Below are 15,376 nucleotides of genomic sequence, written 5' to 3' on the forward strand. Positions count from 1 at the left end.
ATTGTTCAGAAAAAGCCTCACAGATCTTTCCTTTTCACTGTATATCCATAGAATTTCCCTTTTTACATAAATCTCCAAATGTCTCTAATCAATTCTTCCTATTTTCTTCTCTGCACCCTTTCCTTCCTGGGGAAGTTGGACAGGCATTCTGTTCACCTCCCGGCCTGGTAGATTCTGGATGGTAAGGTGAGCAGGCTGGTGAGTGTGACCTGATACTTTTCCAAACACTTGTTGGCACCAATAGGCCAGTCAACTAGACAGAGAGGCCTTCTGAACTATTCCCAGCACACTGCTCCTCCGCATGGGGCACTGCATCTGCAGGGAACTTCCCCCTGTGTGTGAGCCCTGTCCTTATTGGAGAGGCAGCTCTAAATGTCAAAATGCATCTTCATATAAAAGCTCCCTCTCAGGAGTGTCCACTTATGGGCCTTAGTTCTACCTATTGGCTAAAGAGAAAAAGTGGAATCTTTGGAGGGGGCCTTGATATTTGGGAAATGTTACAACTTTGCTAGTGTCTTCTCTCGGCTCAATGTCACACTTTCCTCCTTCAAGCAAGCTTTAATTAATCAAATTTCTTGAAAGTGGCACCCAAAACAAAGTCCTAAAGTTCAGTTGGTCATTTCCTTGTAAATAAACAAGATCCATTTAGAAGGTATTTGTAACTCAGACAATGGCTTAGATGTTCTAAATAGCAGAATTAGTAACTGTTTGGTTAGGATCTTTCCATGTAGAGATATGGAGCTTATGCTGCTCAAGTTGAGAGAAACATGGTTCTGGGTGATTCCAAGTCTTCCTCTCTCAATCCTGATCTTGAAAGTGTCTGGGAATACCAAGTGGACTTTCTCTGAAAATCCAAGAGTTGTGGCTGGTTTATGGTGTGTTGCATAAACACTACTGCTAGAAAGCTGATTTTGTAACTCATATGCAATGTTCACAACCTCACTAGCAAACCAAATTTAGTGCTGATGAGATAGAAGTGAAGTAGAGTATAGGCCATTGCTGTGCAAACTTTTGTCATTGCACTTACTCTTAGGGGTCTAAGAGTTCTCAACAAGAATGTAAAATATTTGCATTTTCATTTAGATGATTATCTAAATAAATGTAACCATATTTTGCAACTTCTTGATGACTACTTCTAACAAAGTATCACCATGCTAGTTCAGTGCTAGAATTTGCTCTTATTTTTGTGATGGCAAAGTCTCAAATATGTACCGAAAGTGATGGCACTTCAAGTTTAATAATGCTGGTAGCACATCTGGCTGTCCTTGGTTTGGTGCATCCTAATGTCAAAATTACGACAGTCTAAAGCAAATAACCCGATTAATAAATGAGCAGAGGATATGAACAGACACTTCTCCAAAGAAGAAATTCAGATAGCCAACAGGCACATGAAAAGATGCTCTGCATCACTAATATTCAGGGAAATGCAAATTAAAACCACAATGAGGTATCACCTCACACCAGTTGGAATAGCCAACATCCAAAAGACAAGAAGCAACAAATGCTGGTGAGGATTTAAGGGATGCTTCCTACACTGTTGGTGGGAATGTAAATTAATTCAACCATTGTGGAAAGCAATATAGAGATTCCTAAAAAAACTAAAAATAGAAATACCATTTGACCCAGGAATTCCACTCCTAGGAATTTACCCAAAGGAAGCAAGATCCCGGATTCAAGAAGACATATGCACCCATATGTTTATCACAACACTATTTACAAAAGCCAAGATATGGAAGCAACCTAAATGTCCATCAGTAGGTGAATGGATAAAGAAGATGTGGCATATATACACAATGGAATATTATTCAGCCATAAGAAGAAAACAGATCCTACCATTTGCAAAAACATGGATGGAGCTAGAGGGTATTATGCTCAGTGAAATAAGCCAGGTGGAGAAAGACAAGTACCAAATGATTTCCCTCATTTGTGGAGTATAACAATGAAGCAGAACTGAAGGAACAAAACAGAAGCAGACTCACAGACTCCAAGAAGGGACTAACAGTTACCAAAGGGGAGGGGTTGGAGAGGGCAGGTGGGGAGGGAGGGAGAAGGGGATTGAGGGGTATTATGATTGGTATACATGGTGTGTGTTGGGGGGTCACAGGGAAGACAGTGTAGTACAGAGAAGACAAGTAGTGACTGTGGCATCTTACTATGCTGATGGACAGTAACTTCAATGGGGTATGGGGGGGACTTGATAATATGGGTGAATGTAGTAACCACAATGTTTTTCATGTGAAACCTTCATAAGAGTGATATCAGTGATACCTTAATAAAAGGTAAAAAAAATTTTTAATTAAAAAATTAAAAGTAAATAAAAATTTAATTCAAAAAATTACAAGTCTCTCAGCAACTGACTTTTGCCGATGATGAAATATTTTATCAATGATGAAGAGAAAATCTTTTTGCAGTGATAATTCATAATTGAAGGCAGAGTCACAGAAAAAAATGCTATAGTTTTTAAGTTATTTAATCAATTAAATATCAGCATAAATATATCATTAAAAGGATGCACTGAAGAGGTGGTTAAAGATGGCGGTGTGAGAAGTGAGACAGAGAACTCCTCCCAAAACCACAAATAATACAAAAATATAGTTAATACAACTAATCCTAAAAGAGCAACAGGAAAGAAGGCTGCACCAGACTGTATACACCTGGAGAACAGAGTAGACCTCACGACACCAGGTAACATACCAAAGCCTTGATCTGGAGGGACCCAAGCCCTTCCCCCACCACAGCTCACAGGCAGGAGGAAGAGAAATGGAGCAGGGAGGGGGTGGAAGCCAAGGACTGCTGAACTCCCAGCCCTGGAGATCTGCTTTGCGAGCACAAACCTTCATTGCATGGTTCTCTGGAGACTGAGATTCCAGTCATTTGTGAAGGACAGGAATCCACATCTGGCTGCTCTGGGACAAAGGAAAGGCAGGCGGTCTGAGAAGCTTCCTAGCAGTGAGAGGGTTGCTGAAGGGGTGGGGATTGCACAGGGCTTGCTATTCAGGAGAAGGGATAGATGGACAAGGTTGTATGGGTGTGCTCTGCCCAGCAGGTTGGGAACTTTCAGGAGCTTCAGGCGCTCCATCCCCCTGGCTGGCTACTCAGCTCCGAGGCCACCCACTATGATATGCAGCATGCTGCACCTTCCTCCTGGCCTGCCAGCATGACCAAACTCAATCAAGGGATAGACAAAGAGTATAGAATATGATACCTAATATATAAAGAATGGAGGAGGAAGAAAAAGGAGGAAAGAAAAAAGAACCTTTAGATTGTGTTTGTAATAGCATACTAAATCACTTAAATTAGACTGTTATATAGTAATGGAATTACCCTTGAACCTTTGGTAACCACGAATCTAAAGCCTGCAATGGCAGTAAATACATACCTATCAATAAATACCCTGAATGTAAATGATCTGAATGCACCAATTAAAATGCATAGAGTCACTGAACGGACAAAAAAACAAGACCAGTCTATATGCTGCCTGCAAGAGATTCACTTCAAACCCAAAGACATACACAGACTGAAAGTAAAGGGATGGAAAAAGATATTTCATGTAACTAATAGTGAGAAAAAAGCAGAAGTTGCAGTACTTGTATCAGACGAAATAGACTTCAAAACAAAGAAAGTCACAAGAGACAAAGAAGGACATTACATAATGATAAAGGGGTCAGTCCAACAAGAGGATATAACCATTATAAATATCTATGCTCCCAACATAGGAGCACCAGCATATGTGAAACAAATACTAACAGAATTAAAGGGGGAAATAGAATGCAATGCATTCATTTTAGGAGACTTCAACACACCGTTCACTCCAAAGGACAGATCAACCAGACAGAAAATAAGTAAGGAGACAGAGGCACTGAACAACATTTTAGAACAGATGGACCTAACAGACATCTACAGGACAATCCATCCAAAAGCATAGGATACACATTCTTCTCAAGTGCACATGGAACATTTTCAAGAATAAATCATATACTAGGCCAAAAAAAGAGCCTCAGTAAATTCAAAAAGATTAAAATTGTACCAACCAGCTTCTCAGACCACAAAGGTATGAAAGTAGAAATAAATTACACAAAGAAAATGAAAAAGCCCACAAACACATGGAGGCTTAATAACATGCTCCTAAATAATCAATGGGTCAATGACCAAATAAAAAGAGAGATAAAACAATATATGGAGACAAATGACAACAAGAATTCAACAGCACAAAATCTGGGGGAATCAGCAAAAGCCATGCTAAGAGGGAAGTATATTGTAATACAGGCCTGCCTCATGAAAGAACAATCCCATATGAACAGTTTAAACTCATAATTAATGAAACTAGAAAAATAAGAACAAATGGGGTGCAAAATCAGTAGAAGGAAGGACATAATGAAGATTAGAGCAGAAATAAATAAAATTGAGAACAATAAAACAATACAAAGAATCAATGACAGCAGGAGCTGGTTCTTCAAGAAAATAAACAAAATAGATAAACCCCTAGCTAGACTTATCAAGAAAAAAAGAGAGTCTATACTCATAAACAGAATTAGAAATGAGAAAGGAAATATCACTATGGACACCACAGAAATACAAAGAATTATGAGAGACTACTATGAAAAATTATATGCTAACAAACTGGATAACCTAGAAGAAATGGACAACTTTCTAGAAAAATACAACCTTCCAAGGCTGACCAAGGAAGAAAGAGAAAATCTAAAGAGACCAATTATCAGCAAGGAAATGGAATTGGTAATCAAAAAATTACCTAAGAACAAAACTCCTGGACCAGATGGTTTCACCACTGAATTTTATCAAACATTCAGTGAAGACCTAATATCCATCCTCCTTAAAGTTTTCCAAAAAGTAGAAGAGAAGCGAATACTCCCAAACTCATTCTACGAGGCCAGCATCACTCCAATACCAAAACCAGGCAAAGACACCACAAAAAAAGAAAATTACAGACCAATACCCCTGATGAACATAGATGCAAAAATACTCAACAAAATATTAGCAAACCAAGTTCAAAAATACATCAGTAAGATCATCCATCATGATCAAGTAGGATTTATTCCAGGGATGCAAGGATGGTACAATATTTGAAAATCCATCAACATCATCCACCATATCAACAAAAAGAAGGACAAAAACCACATGATCATCTCCATAGATGCTGAAAAAGCATTCAACAAAATTCAATATCCATTCATGATAAAAACTCTCAACAAAATGGGCATAGAAGGCAAGTACCTCAACATGATAAAGGCCATATATGACAAACCCACAACCAACATCATACCTAACAGCGAGAAGCTGAAAGCTTTTTCCTTTAAGATCAGGAACAAGACAAGGATGCCCACTCTCCCCACTTTTATTCAACATAGTTCTGGAGATCCTAGCCATGGCAATCAGACAACACAAAGAAATAAAAGGCATCCAGATTGGCAAAGAAGTTAAACTGTCCCTGTTTGCAGATGACATAATATTGTACATAGAAAATCCTAAAGAATCCACTCCAAAACTACTAGATCTAATATCTGAATTCAGCAAAATTGCAGGATACAAAATTAATACACAGAAATCTGTTGCATTCCTATACACTAATAATGAACTAGCAGAAAGAGAAATCAGGAAAACAATTCCATTCACAATTGCATCAAAAAGAATAAAATACCTAGGAATAAACCAAATACTCTGAAAACTACAAGACACTCATGAGAGAAATTAAAGAAGATACCAATAAATGGAAACACATCCAGTGCTCATGGATAGGAAGAATTAATATGGTCAAAATGGCCATCCTGCCTAAAGCAATCTACAGATTCAGTGCAATCCCTATTAAAGTACCAACAGCTTTCTTCCATGAACTAGAGCAAATAGTTCTAAAATTCATATGGAACCACAAAAGGCCCCAAATAGCCAAAGCAATCCTGAGAAGGAAGAATAAAGCAGGGGGGGATTATGCTCCCTGACTTCAAGCTCTACTACAAAGCCACAGTAATCAAGACAATTTGGTACTCGCACAACAGACCCATAGATCAATGGAACAGACTACAGAGCCCAGATATAAACCCAAGCATATAGGTCAATTAATATATGATAAAGGAGCCATGGATATGCAATGGGGAAATGACAGCCTCTTCAACAACTGGTGTTGGCAAAACTGGACAGCTACATGCAAGAGAATGAAACTTGATTATTGTCTAACCCCATACACAAAAGTAAACTCAAAATGGATCAAAGACCTGAATGTAAGTCATGAAATGATAAAACTCTGAGAAGAAAACATAGGCAAAAATCTCTTGACTATAAACATGAGCAACTTTTTCCTGAACACATCTCCTTGGGCAATGGAAACAAAACAAAAAATGAACAAATGTGACTACATCAAGCTAAAAAGCTTCTGTACAGCAAAGAACACCATCAGGAGAACAAAAAGGCATCCCACAGTATGGTAGAATATATTTGTAAATGACATATCCAGCAAGGGGTTAGCATCCAAAATATATAAAGAACTCACATGTCTCAACACCCGAAGAGCTACTAACCCTATTAAAAAATGGGTGGAGGATCTGAACAGACACTTCTCCAAAGAAGAAATTCACATGGGCAACAGGCACATGAAAAGATGCCCCACATCGCTAATTATCAAGGAATTGCAAATTAAAACCACAATGAGGTATCACCTCACACCAGTTAGGATGGCCAGCATGAAAAGACTAGGAACAACAAATGCTGTCGAGGATGTGGAGAAAGGGGAACCCTCCTACACTGCTGGTGGGAATGTAAACTAGTTCAACCATTGTGGAAAGCAGTATGGAGGTTCCTCAAAAAACTAAAAATAGAAATACCATTTGACCCAGGAATTCCACTCCTAGGAATTTACCCTAAGAATGCAGCACTCCAGTTTGAAAAAGACAGATGCACCCCTATGTTTATCGCTGCACTATTTACAAGAGCCAAGAAATGGAAGCAACCTAAGTGTCCATCAGTAGATGAATGGATAAAGAAGATGTGGTACATATACACAATGGAATACTATTGAGCCATAAGAAGAAAACAAATCCTACCATTTGCAAAAACATGGATGGAGCTAGAGGGTATTATGCTCAGTGAAATAAGCCAGGTGGAGAAAAACAAGCACCAAATGATTTCCCTCATTTGTGGAGTATAACAACGAAGCAAAACTGAAGGAACAAAATAACAGCAGAGTCACAGACTCCAAGAAGGGACTAGTAGTTACCAAAGGGGAGGAGTGAGGGAGGCGGGTGGGGAGGGAGGTAGAAGGGGATTGTGGGGTATCATGATTGGTACACGTGGTGTGTGGGGGGTCACAGGGAAGACAGTGTAGCTCAGAAAAGACAAATGGGGACTCTGTGGCATCTTACTACACTGATGGACAGTGACTTCAATGGGGTGCGTGGGGTGGGACTTGATAATAAGGGTGAATGTAGTAACCACATTGTTTTTCTTGTGAAACCTTCCTAAGAGTGTATATCAATGATACCTAAATTTAAAAAAAACTTGAAAAAAATGGATACACTGCAAGGGGTTAATCTACTGAATTTGTTATGAGCTAATGACTGAAGCACATGTTTTTAAAAAGAATAATATGTTTTTTAAAAGAATCAATACATTAATGGTGCATTTACACCAAATGAAGCCTAAGTAATGACCTGGCATAAATGAAAGTTTTATAGTAGTTGAAATCGAGAACAATGGTGATAAAATTAAGTAACCAATGGTCCTTTGATAATATAAATAGTTTAAGTGAATACTGTCAGTAGTAGTAAATGTATACTCATTTTTACCAGTGGCTCTAATACACAGACTATGCCTCCACATATTAACTGTAGTTATCAGCAACAAGTAGGTAGTATATAGTCAGTGAAGATTTTTAATGTTTTTTTTTCAGTGCTGTATTTTGGGGTGTATTACAAAATTCATCAATCTGTTAAAATAATGTGTCAGTTGTCAAAAAGGATCTTATTGTTCAAGGAGAAAACTAATGAAAGTCGTAATTACAGTGACTTATATGATGGTTCACCAAGATCAACATCAAATCAGGCCAACAGTAAGTAAAAATGAAGATAATTTTACTTGATCTGTAGGCTTGAAAAGCCGACACATTGTCTAATTCCAACTGTTAAACACTGTGGAAAGGATAAAACTGTAGAGAGAGTAAAAGATCAGAAGTTGTCAGTTCTTTGTGGGGAGGGGAGGTTTATGAACAGAGAAAATGGCAGGTCAGAGTGGACAGTCCATTTCCCTGGACATAAGCGCTTTCCTCTGGCTGTTGCCATTAAGGCACAAATCAGTCAGTGCTGTCATCCAGTTGCCTGGAGTGGGGGTCAGTAGCATTGTCACACAACAGGAAAAGGTTTCTTTTATATGAGAAAGATATAAATCTCCCTCTTGTTTATGCCACCATTATTTTAGGTTTTCTACTGTATGTAGCCAAATCTAATACTCACCCAAGTATAGTTTTGTCATTGAATCACTATGTGACCTTGGACAAGATAGGTTCTGTCCCTGGGACATACCTCTAATGCATAGTGGCAGAGACAGGTGTGGAGGCAGCCTGTATGACTCTGAGATCTCTAAAACAAATGGCTTACCCTCAAGTCCTTGTCTACTTTTGGGAGATCAGGTTCTACACTGGCTGTATGACTTTTGAGCAGGTTGTCTCAGCTTTCTGGACTTGCCACACCTGTAAAGTAGGGGTAAAAGCCTACCTCATCGAGTCATTTAAAGAGGTAAAGCATGTGAAACATAAACTGATGCAAAGTTAAAATGCAAATCATGTAAAAGAAGCAGGAGTTCATGAAGTCCAGGAAGGAACATGAGGGGCCTGCCCAAATGACAGAAAGCCACTGACAAATTAATCAGAGAATGATCTGTCTCAAAGATGAAAGAATCCCTAAGGAAAATTAAGGAGGCCCAAGATTTTCACCCAAATGCTACAATTTGATCAGGCAAATTGCCGGTCGGTACTGGATTAATTTTGTTGGTTTTAGGAATCAGTGCATTGTTGCAATATAAGCCACATTTTGTGAAATGTAAAATAATACTCTTTCCCGTACGGTTTAATTATTTGATTTTCCAGGATGAGGGGCCAAGCATGCCTTTTGGAAGTGATTTCCTCTGAAGTAGGTCTCTGTTTTCAGTGACCCATTCCTGTTTTTACCCATCATCCCTGCTAAGCATGTGCAACTCCTCCTTTTACCTCTGTCTCCTCGTTGGAGGTGATCCTCACACGGGCAGGGGCCACCAGTCACTGATGAAGCTACAGTCCTGGGCACAGAGCGGGGATGGGTGCATGGATGGGCAGACAGAGGGGTCCATATAAAATGAGCCTTTATTTGGGGCAGGTTGAGGGTATTACAAGTAGAGGCCCTGGATGGCATGCACAGAGCTCCTCCAGCTGTCTCTCCAGCACTGAGCTTCCTTCACCTGTGACATGTTGTCATCCTGGATCTTCTTCAACTCCTCTTCAAATAATGCTAAATATTTCTGGGAACAAGGCAACAGGAGGAGGACACAAAAGGAGAGACTTCTGGACTCTGTGCCCTAGAAGAACCCTGCAACCTAATGGCAGGGAGCTTCCTACCCACTCTGGGTACTGGCAAGAGTTCCACAGTCATTTCCCATGTAAGCTGCCCGACAACTGATCGGGCAGGTCCAGGGGTTTTCCTCTTTTGGTGGATGGGGAAACTAAGGCTCAGAGCCTTGCCTGCAGTCACCCAGCTAGAAAGAGGCTGAGCAGGGAACGGGACCGCCATGTACCTGATTCTGGACTCTAGGCTCCTTCCTAACTGCCCACCAGTCCTGCAGCCCCCCTGGAGCACAGGCGTCCTGGCTTCCTTGGGAGGCTGAGCCCGGAGGGCCTTGAGCCCTCACTGAACTCAGCAGGCAGAGTTGTCCCTCCACCTGGGGTTTGACATGGTAGCTGTGGAACGGCTGACTCTGGGCGATGTGGGCTCTTCCCACGTGGGGGTCAGCTTATTTCTAGGCAGGATGAGGTCTGTCTCTCAGCACGAGGACCAAAGTTCCATGCATCTTCAGAGCTGAGAGGTCCTACAGGTAGCCTCCTCTTCAGGCAGGCCCCATGGGTCCCCAGGCAGGCACTGGGTTCAAATCCTGGCTCTGCCATTCTGTCATGGCATAGAGGGGGGCCTGTTTCTTTAGGCCTCAGTGTCCTCCTCAGTAACAACACGGGGACAGTTCTACCTTCCTCACAGGGTTGTTTCGAGGATTCAGTGAGAGGCCTCAGGTTGAGAGGAACAGCTGCAGCAGGTTCTCAGGAACTGCCAGCCATGCCGCCTCTGCTCTGAGAGCCCCATGACTCTTGGCTACTCTGCCCCTCACTCTGGCTCAGCTGTCCCTCTGGGAAGCATTCCTTCACTCCCTGTCTGGGTGGGCTGTCCCTTGGCTGGAGTTCTGCAACACTGGGCTCATGCCACTGGACCCAACTGCTGCTAGGACTGGACACGACCTGCGGCTTGGCCTGAGACACTGATTGTCCTGAGGGCAGCTGCTGTGCTCTGGGACACCTTGACGTGTGTCATTTGCTCTGTGGGCCAAATGTCAGGGTGCCTGTGTTGGAAAGCTTCCTCCCCCCAAAGGCAGTCAAACTGAGCTGCCCTGTGCTCCCTGGGGTGTGCCTACCCCACCCTGTCTCTCCACTCACCAGGTAGACAGCATCTCGGGCTTCCACAGCTGCCAGGTGGCCCAGGGTGGTCTTGGTGGTGGTAATTGAAGGTGTTTCCCGGAGAAGAATCTTGTTTTGGATGGTGACTTTGGTGGGTTTGATTCCTGGCCACTTCCTATAAACATGCATGTAAAAGGCCTACAGGCTTTTCATCATTCACAGTGCACCCTCCAACCCTGGTGGAAAACTCTAGTGTTCCTTTAAAAAAATTATCATGCTTTAAATGTCTTAATTAAGAGAAAAACCCTACTGAGCATTTAACATTAAGCTTCTTTAAGTTCTTTTTCATATTTTCATACTGTTTTAATCCATGTGTACAGACAGTCTCAGGTTCTGTGGGGAGCGGGGATGGTACACCTCCAGTTGCTTCCCTTTCCTGGGCCTCAGTTTCCTCATTGGTCAGCCAGCCAGGTGGCAGTCCCTGACTCCTGGTCCATTTTTCCCGCTGCACTGTAAAAGCCACTGCTAAGAACGTAGCTGGGCAAATCACTGCCTTATATCTTCTCCCAGAGTCATATTCTTGGAGCACAGGAGACAGGACTTTGAGAGCTGTCGTCACACACGTAGTGGCTCACAGGCCACCAGAGACCCAGGAATGTGTCCCACGCTGGGACAGGCCTCCTGTTCTTTGCAAACCCCTTTGTGGGTCCTCACCACATGAACTAACAGCTACTAAGCTCTTAATATGTGCAATAGTCACTCTAAGTACAATCTCATTTAACTTTCTCTTCATAATACCATGTAACATAGGCTGCCATACCCATTTCACAGGCAAGAAAACTGAGGCTTAGAACATACTGCTTTCCCAAGGTTACCATGGGAATTCAGAGCCTGTGCCTCTAACCATGTCATTGCACTGCCCCCAGCAAATACAGCCCTTCACAGTATTCTTCAACGATACTCTCGGCTCTCACCTGCTTCCCCGCTCAGTCAGGGGCTTCTCACTCTCTTCCTCCAGGGAAAGCCTGGCAAGTTTCCTCCGTATGAGAATTGATGTTTTGTGTTTGGGGGGCTCCATCCCTGGAAGGCAAAAGACAGGTTACTGACGATGGCCTCCCCTGTAGCCTGAGGTCAAGGGGACCTCCCCTGACCTTACACTGACAGAAGTGAAGGCTCACACCGGCCTTCCCACCTGGAATCTCCAGGGGGAGGCAGGCCCCTCCCGCAGAGGCTGAATGCACCTGACTACAGGTACAGAGAGCAGTGGCAGTGGCAGGGGGGCTACCGCTAGAGGATGTGAGGTGGGATATAGGCACTGTTTCCACTCCAAAGCCCCAAACTTGACATTCTGACCTTTTTACAGCTTCCATAAGCCCCCAAATATGCTTTGTAGAGACTTTTTTGGCTTATACTAGCTCAAAGGCATCCTGATCTAAGAACTCCCCATGGCAGGAACACATTCAAGGTTGTCCATCTAGTGTTCAGCTTGCTCTCCTGTCCTGGGAGGTGATTTCCTGACTGGGCACCGTGCATGGAGTGAGAGCCGGCAGGTAGGAGTGGCCTTGTCCTGCGCCCTGGTTTGCCACGAGTGTCAGAGCTAGGCTGCTTGGCCCAGAGGCCCAAGATACGGAACAGGAAAGGCCTCTTCAAGCCAGATGCAGGGGATTATCCCAGCTCAGCAGTTCCCTCTGAGGAACAGAGAATGCCCTGCCTACAGGCTCCTCTGCCTATCTTCCCCTGGGTGTCAACCCTAATGTCCCTGCAGGTCTGCTTTCCCAAACAAGGCTCATGCTTGACAAAGAGACCTCCTATATTGGAAAGCCACCAATATCTCAAAATGCATATATACCTTTTGACCCAAAAAGTCCACTTCTAGGAAATCTATTGCCTGAAAATAGAGATATATGGATGCAGATGTTCCCTTCAGCTCCATTACAGGAGTGAAAAACTGGAAATGGCACAATGTTCAACAGCAGGGGACTGATTAATAAATTACTATGCTTAGCAAATTGTGATGCACAGCAACTGAAAATGCTCCAGAAAGTGACTGACCAATGTCTGCCCAAAGGTAAATAGGTTACACAAGAGCACACAGCCTAGAACTGCCCCCGCCCTGACACACACACCGGCCTGTGCAAAAAGGGAAAGGACGGAAGGATGGACAACGGATGTTACAGACACTTATTTCTGGGTGGAAGAATTGTGTCCTTCACTTTCTTCATAATTCATATGGAATTGCTTATTCTGCTATAAAAATTGTGTTTGTAATAAACTTTTAAAAACAAAAATAATATATTTTAATTACTTAATAGGTTAAGGATAAATGGATAACATTTAATATATGATTTTAATCTTTATATAGTTATAGAACATGCACATTATAAAAAGTTTAAGCATTCCCTAATGCAGACAAAGAAAGGACTTTAGAAGTCTCTTCCAGGCCCAGGCACCACAGGTGCTCCCTGCCAGCAGTCTGGCACTTGTCTCTCAGGGTCTGTCTCTCTCACTCCCTATGTCTCTCTGTCTCTCACAGATTCATTTATATTCATGTGAATACATCTATTTAAATCATATGTGTTTTAAAAATGGTATCATAGCCCTGAAAACAACAAGACACTCTTAAGAGAAATTAAAGAGGACTAACAAATGGAAACTCATCCCATGTTCTTGGCTAGGAAGAATTAATATTGTCAGAATGGCCATCTTGCCTAAAGCAATCTACAGATTCAATGCAATGCCTATCAAAATACCAACAGCATTCTTCAATGAACTGGAACAAATAGCTTCAAAATTCATATGGAACCACAAAAGACCCCAAATAGCCAAAGCAATCCTGAGAAGGAAGAATAAAGCAGGGGGGATCTCGCTTCCCAACTTCAAGCTCTACTACAAAGCCACAGTAATCAAGACAATTTGGTACTGGCACAAGAACAGACCCACAGACCAGTGGAACAGAATAGAGAGCTCAGATATTAACCCAAACATATATGGTCAATTAATATATAATAAAGGAGCTATGGACATACAATGGGGAAATGACAGCCTCTTCGACGCTGGTGTTGGCAAAACTGCCACAGCTACATGTAAGAGAATGAAACTAGATCATTGTCTAACCCCATACACAAAAATAAATTAGAAATGGATCAAAGACCTGAATGTAAGCCATGAAAACATAAAACTCTTAGAAAAAGTATAGGCAAAAATCTCTTGGACATAAACATGAGTGACTTCTTCATGAACATATCCCCCTGGACAAGGGAAACAAAAGCAAAAATGAACAAGTGGGACTATATCAAACTGAAAAGCTTCTGTACAGCAAAGGACACCACCAATAGAACAAAAAGGCATCCTACAGTATGGGAGAATATATTCATAAATGATAGATCTGATAAAGGGTTGACATCCAAAATATATAAAGAGCTCATGCACCTCAACCAACAAAAAGCAAATAATCCAATAAAAAATGGTCAGAGGAACTGAACAGACAGTTCTCCAAAGAAGAAATTCAGATGGCCAATAGGCACATGAAAAGATGCTCCACATCACTAGTCATCAGAGAAATGCAAATTAAAACCACAATGAGATATCACCTCACACCAGTAAGTGTCCCCACCATCCAAAAGATAAATAACAACAAATGTTGGTGAGGATGTTGAGAAAGGGGAACCCTCCTACACTGCTGGTGAGAATGTAAATTAGTTCAACCATTGTAAAAAGCAGTGTGGAGGTTCCTCAAAAAACTCAAAATAGAAATACCATTTGACCCAGGAATTCCACTCCTAGGAATTTACCCTAAGAATGCAGCAGCCCAGTCTGAAAAAGACATATGCACCCCTATGTTTATTGCAGCACTATTTACAATAGCCAAAAAATGGAAGCAACCTAAGTGTCCATTGGGAGATGAATGGATAAAGAAGATGTGGTATATATACACAATGGAATATCATTCAGCCATAAGAAAAAAATCCTACCATTTGCAAAAACATGGATGGAGCAAGAGGGTATTATGCTCAGTGAATTAAGCCAGGCAGAGAAAGATAAGTACCAGATGATTTCACTCATCTGTGGAGTATAAGAACAAAGAAAAAACTGAAGGAGCAAAACAGCAGCAGACTCACAGAATCCAAGAATGGACTAACAGTTACCAAAGGGAAAGGGCCCGGGAAGGATGGGTGGGAAGGGAGGGATAAGGGGAGGGGTGGGGGGAGAAAGGGGGAATTAGGATTAGCATGCATAATGTGGGGGAAGGGCACGGGGAGGGCTGTACAACACAGAGAAGACAAGTAGTGATTCTACAGCATCTTACTACGCTGATGGACAGTGACTGCAATGGGGTATGTGGGGGGCACTTGGTGATGGGGGGAGTTTAGTAAACAATGTTCATCATGTAATTATAGATTAATGATACCAATAAATAAATAAACAAATAAATAAATGGAAAAAAATGGTATCATAGATAAGTACTGATTGTCAACTTGTTTTTTTCACATAACAGCAGTTTTTCCTGTCTTTCTGTGTGGCCACATACGGATGTACTGCACTCACTCTAACACCTGCACAGTGTTCACTTGTACATCTGGACCATAACTTGCTTACCCCACTGCCTATGCATGGGGATTGGTGCTGTTTCCAATTCTTTGTGATTTCAAATGGTGCTATGATGAAAATGCTTAAAAATATATCTTTGAAATATTGTGCAAGTATTTCTGTTGGATAAATTCCTAGGGCTAGAATTCCTAGGTC

The 15,376-nt window shown here is 41.8% G+C and overlaps 1 protein-coding gene across 3 annotated transcripts in view; it reads right to left on the reverse strand.

The window, feature by feature from the left end:
- Window positions 1-9,328: 9,328 nt before the first annotated feature.
- Window positions 9,329-15,376, reverse strand: part of CCDC180 (coiled-coil domain containing 180) — a 67,583-nt gene continuing 61,535 nt past the window's right edge. For all 3 annotated transcript variants that reach the window (XM_073227301.1, XM_073227299.1, XM_073227303.1), the window contains 3 exons: window positions 11,608-11,713; window positions 10,673-10,808; window positions 9,329-9,495 (listed from right to left, as the gene is read on the reverse strand). In XM_073227301.1, coding sequence (XP_073083402.1) covers window positions 9,364-9,495; window positions 10,673-10,808; window positions 11,608-11,713 — 374 coding nt within the window. In that variant the 3' untranslated portion in view covers window positions 9,329-9,363. The remainder of the gene's footprint in view (window positions 9,496-10,672; window positions 10,809-11,607; window positions 11,714-15,376) is intronic.

The sequence above is a fragment of the Manis javanica genome, chromosome 2 (genome assembly GCF_040802235.1).
Source record: "Manis javanica isolate MJ-LG chromosome 2, MJ_LKY, whole genome shotgun sequence".
In the NCBI taxonomy this organism is placed as follows: domain Eukaryota; kingdom Metazoa; phylum Chordata; class Mammalia; order Pholidota; family Manidae; genus Manis; species Manis javanica.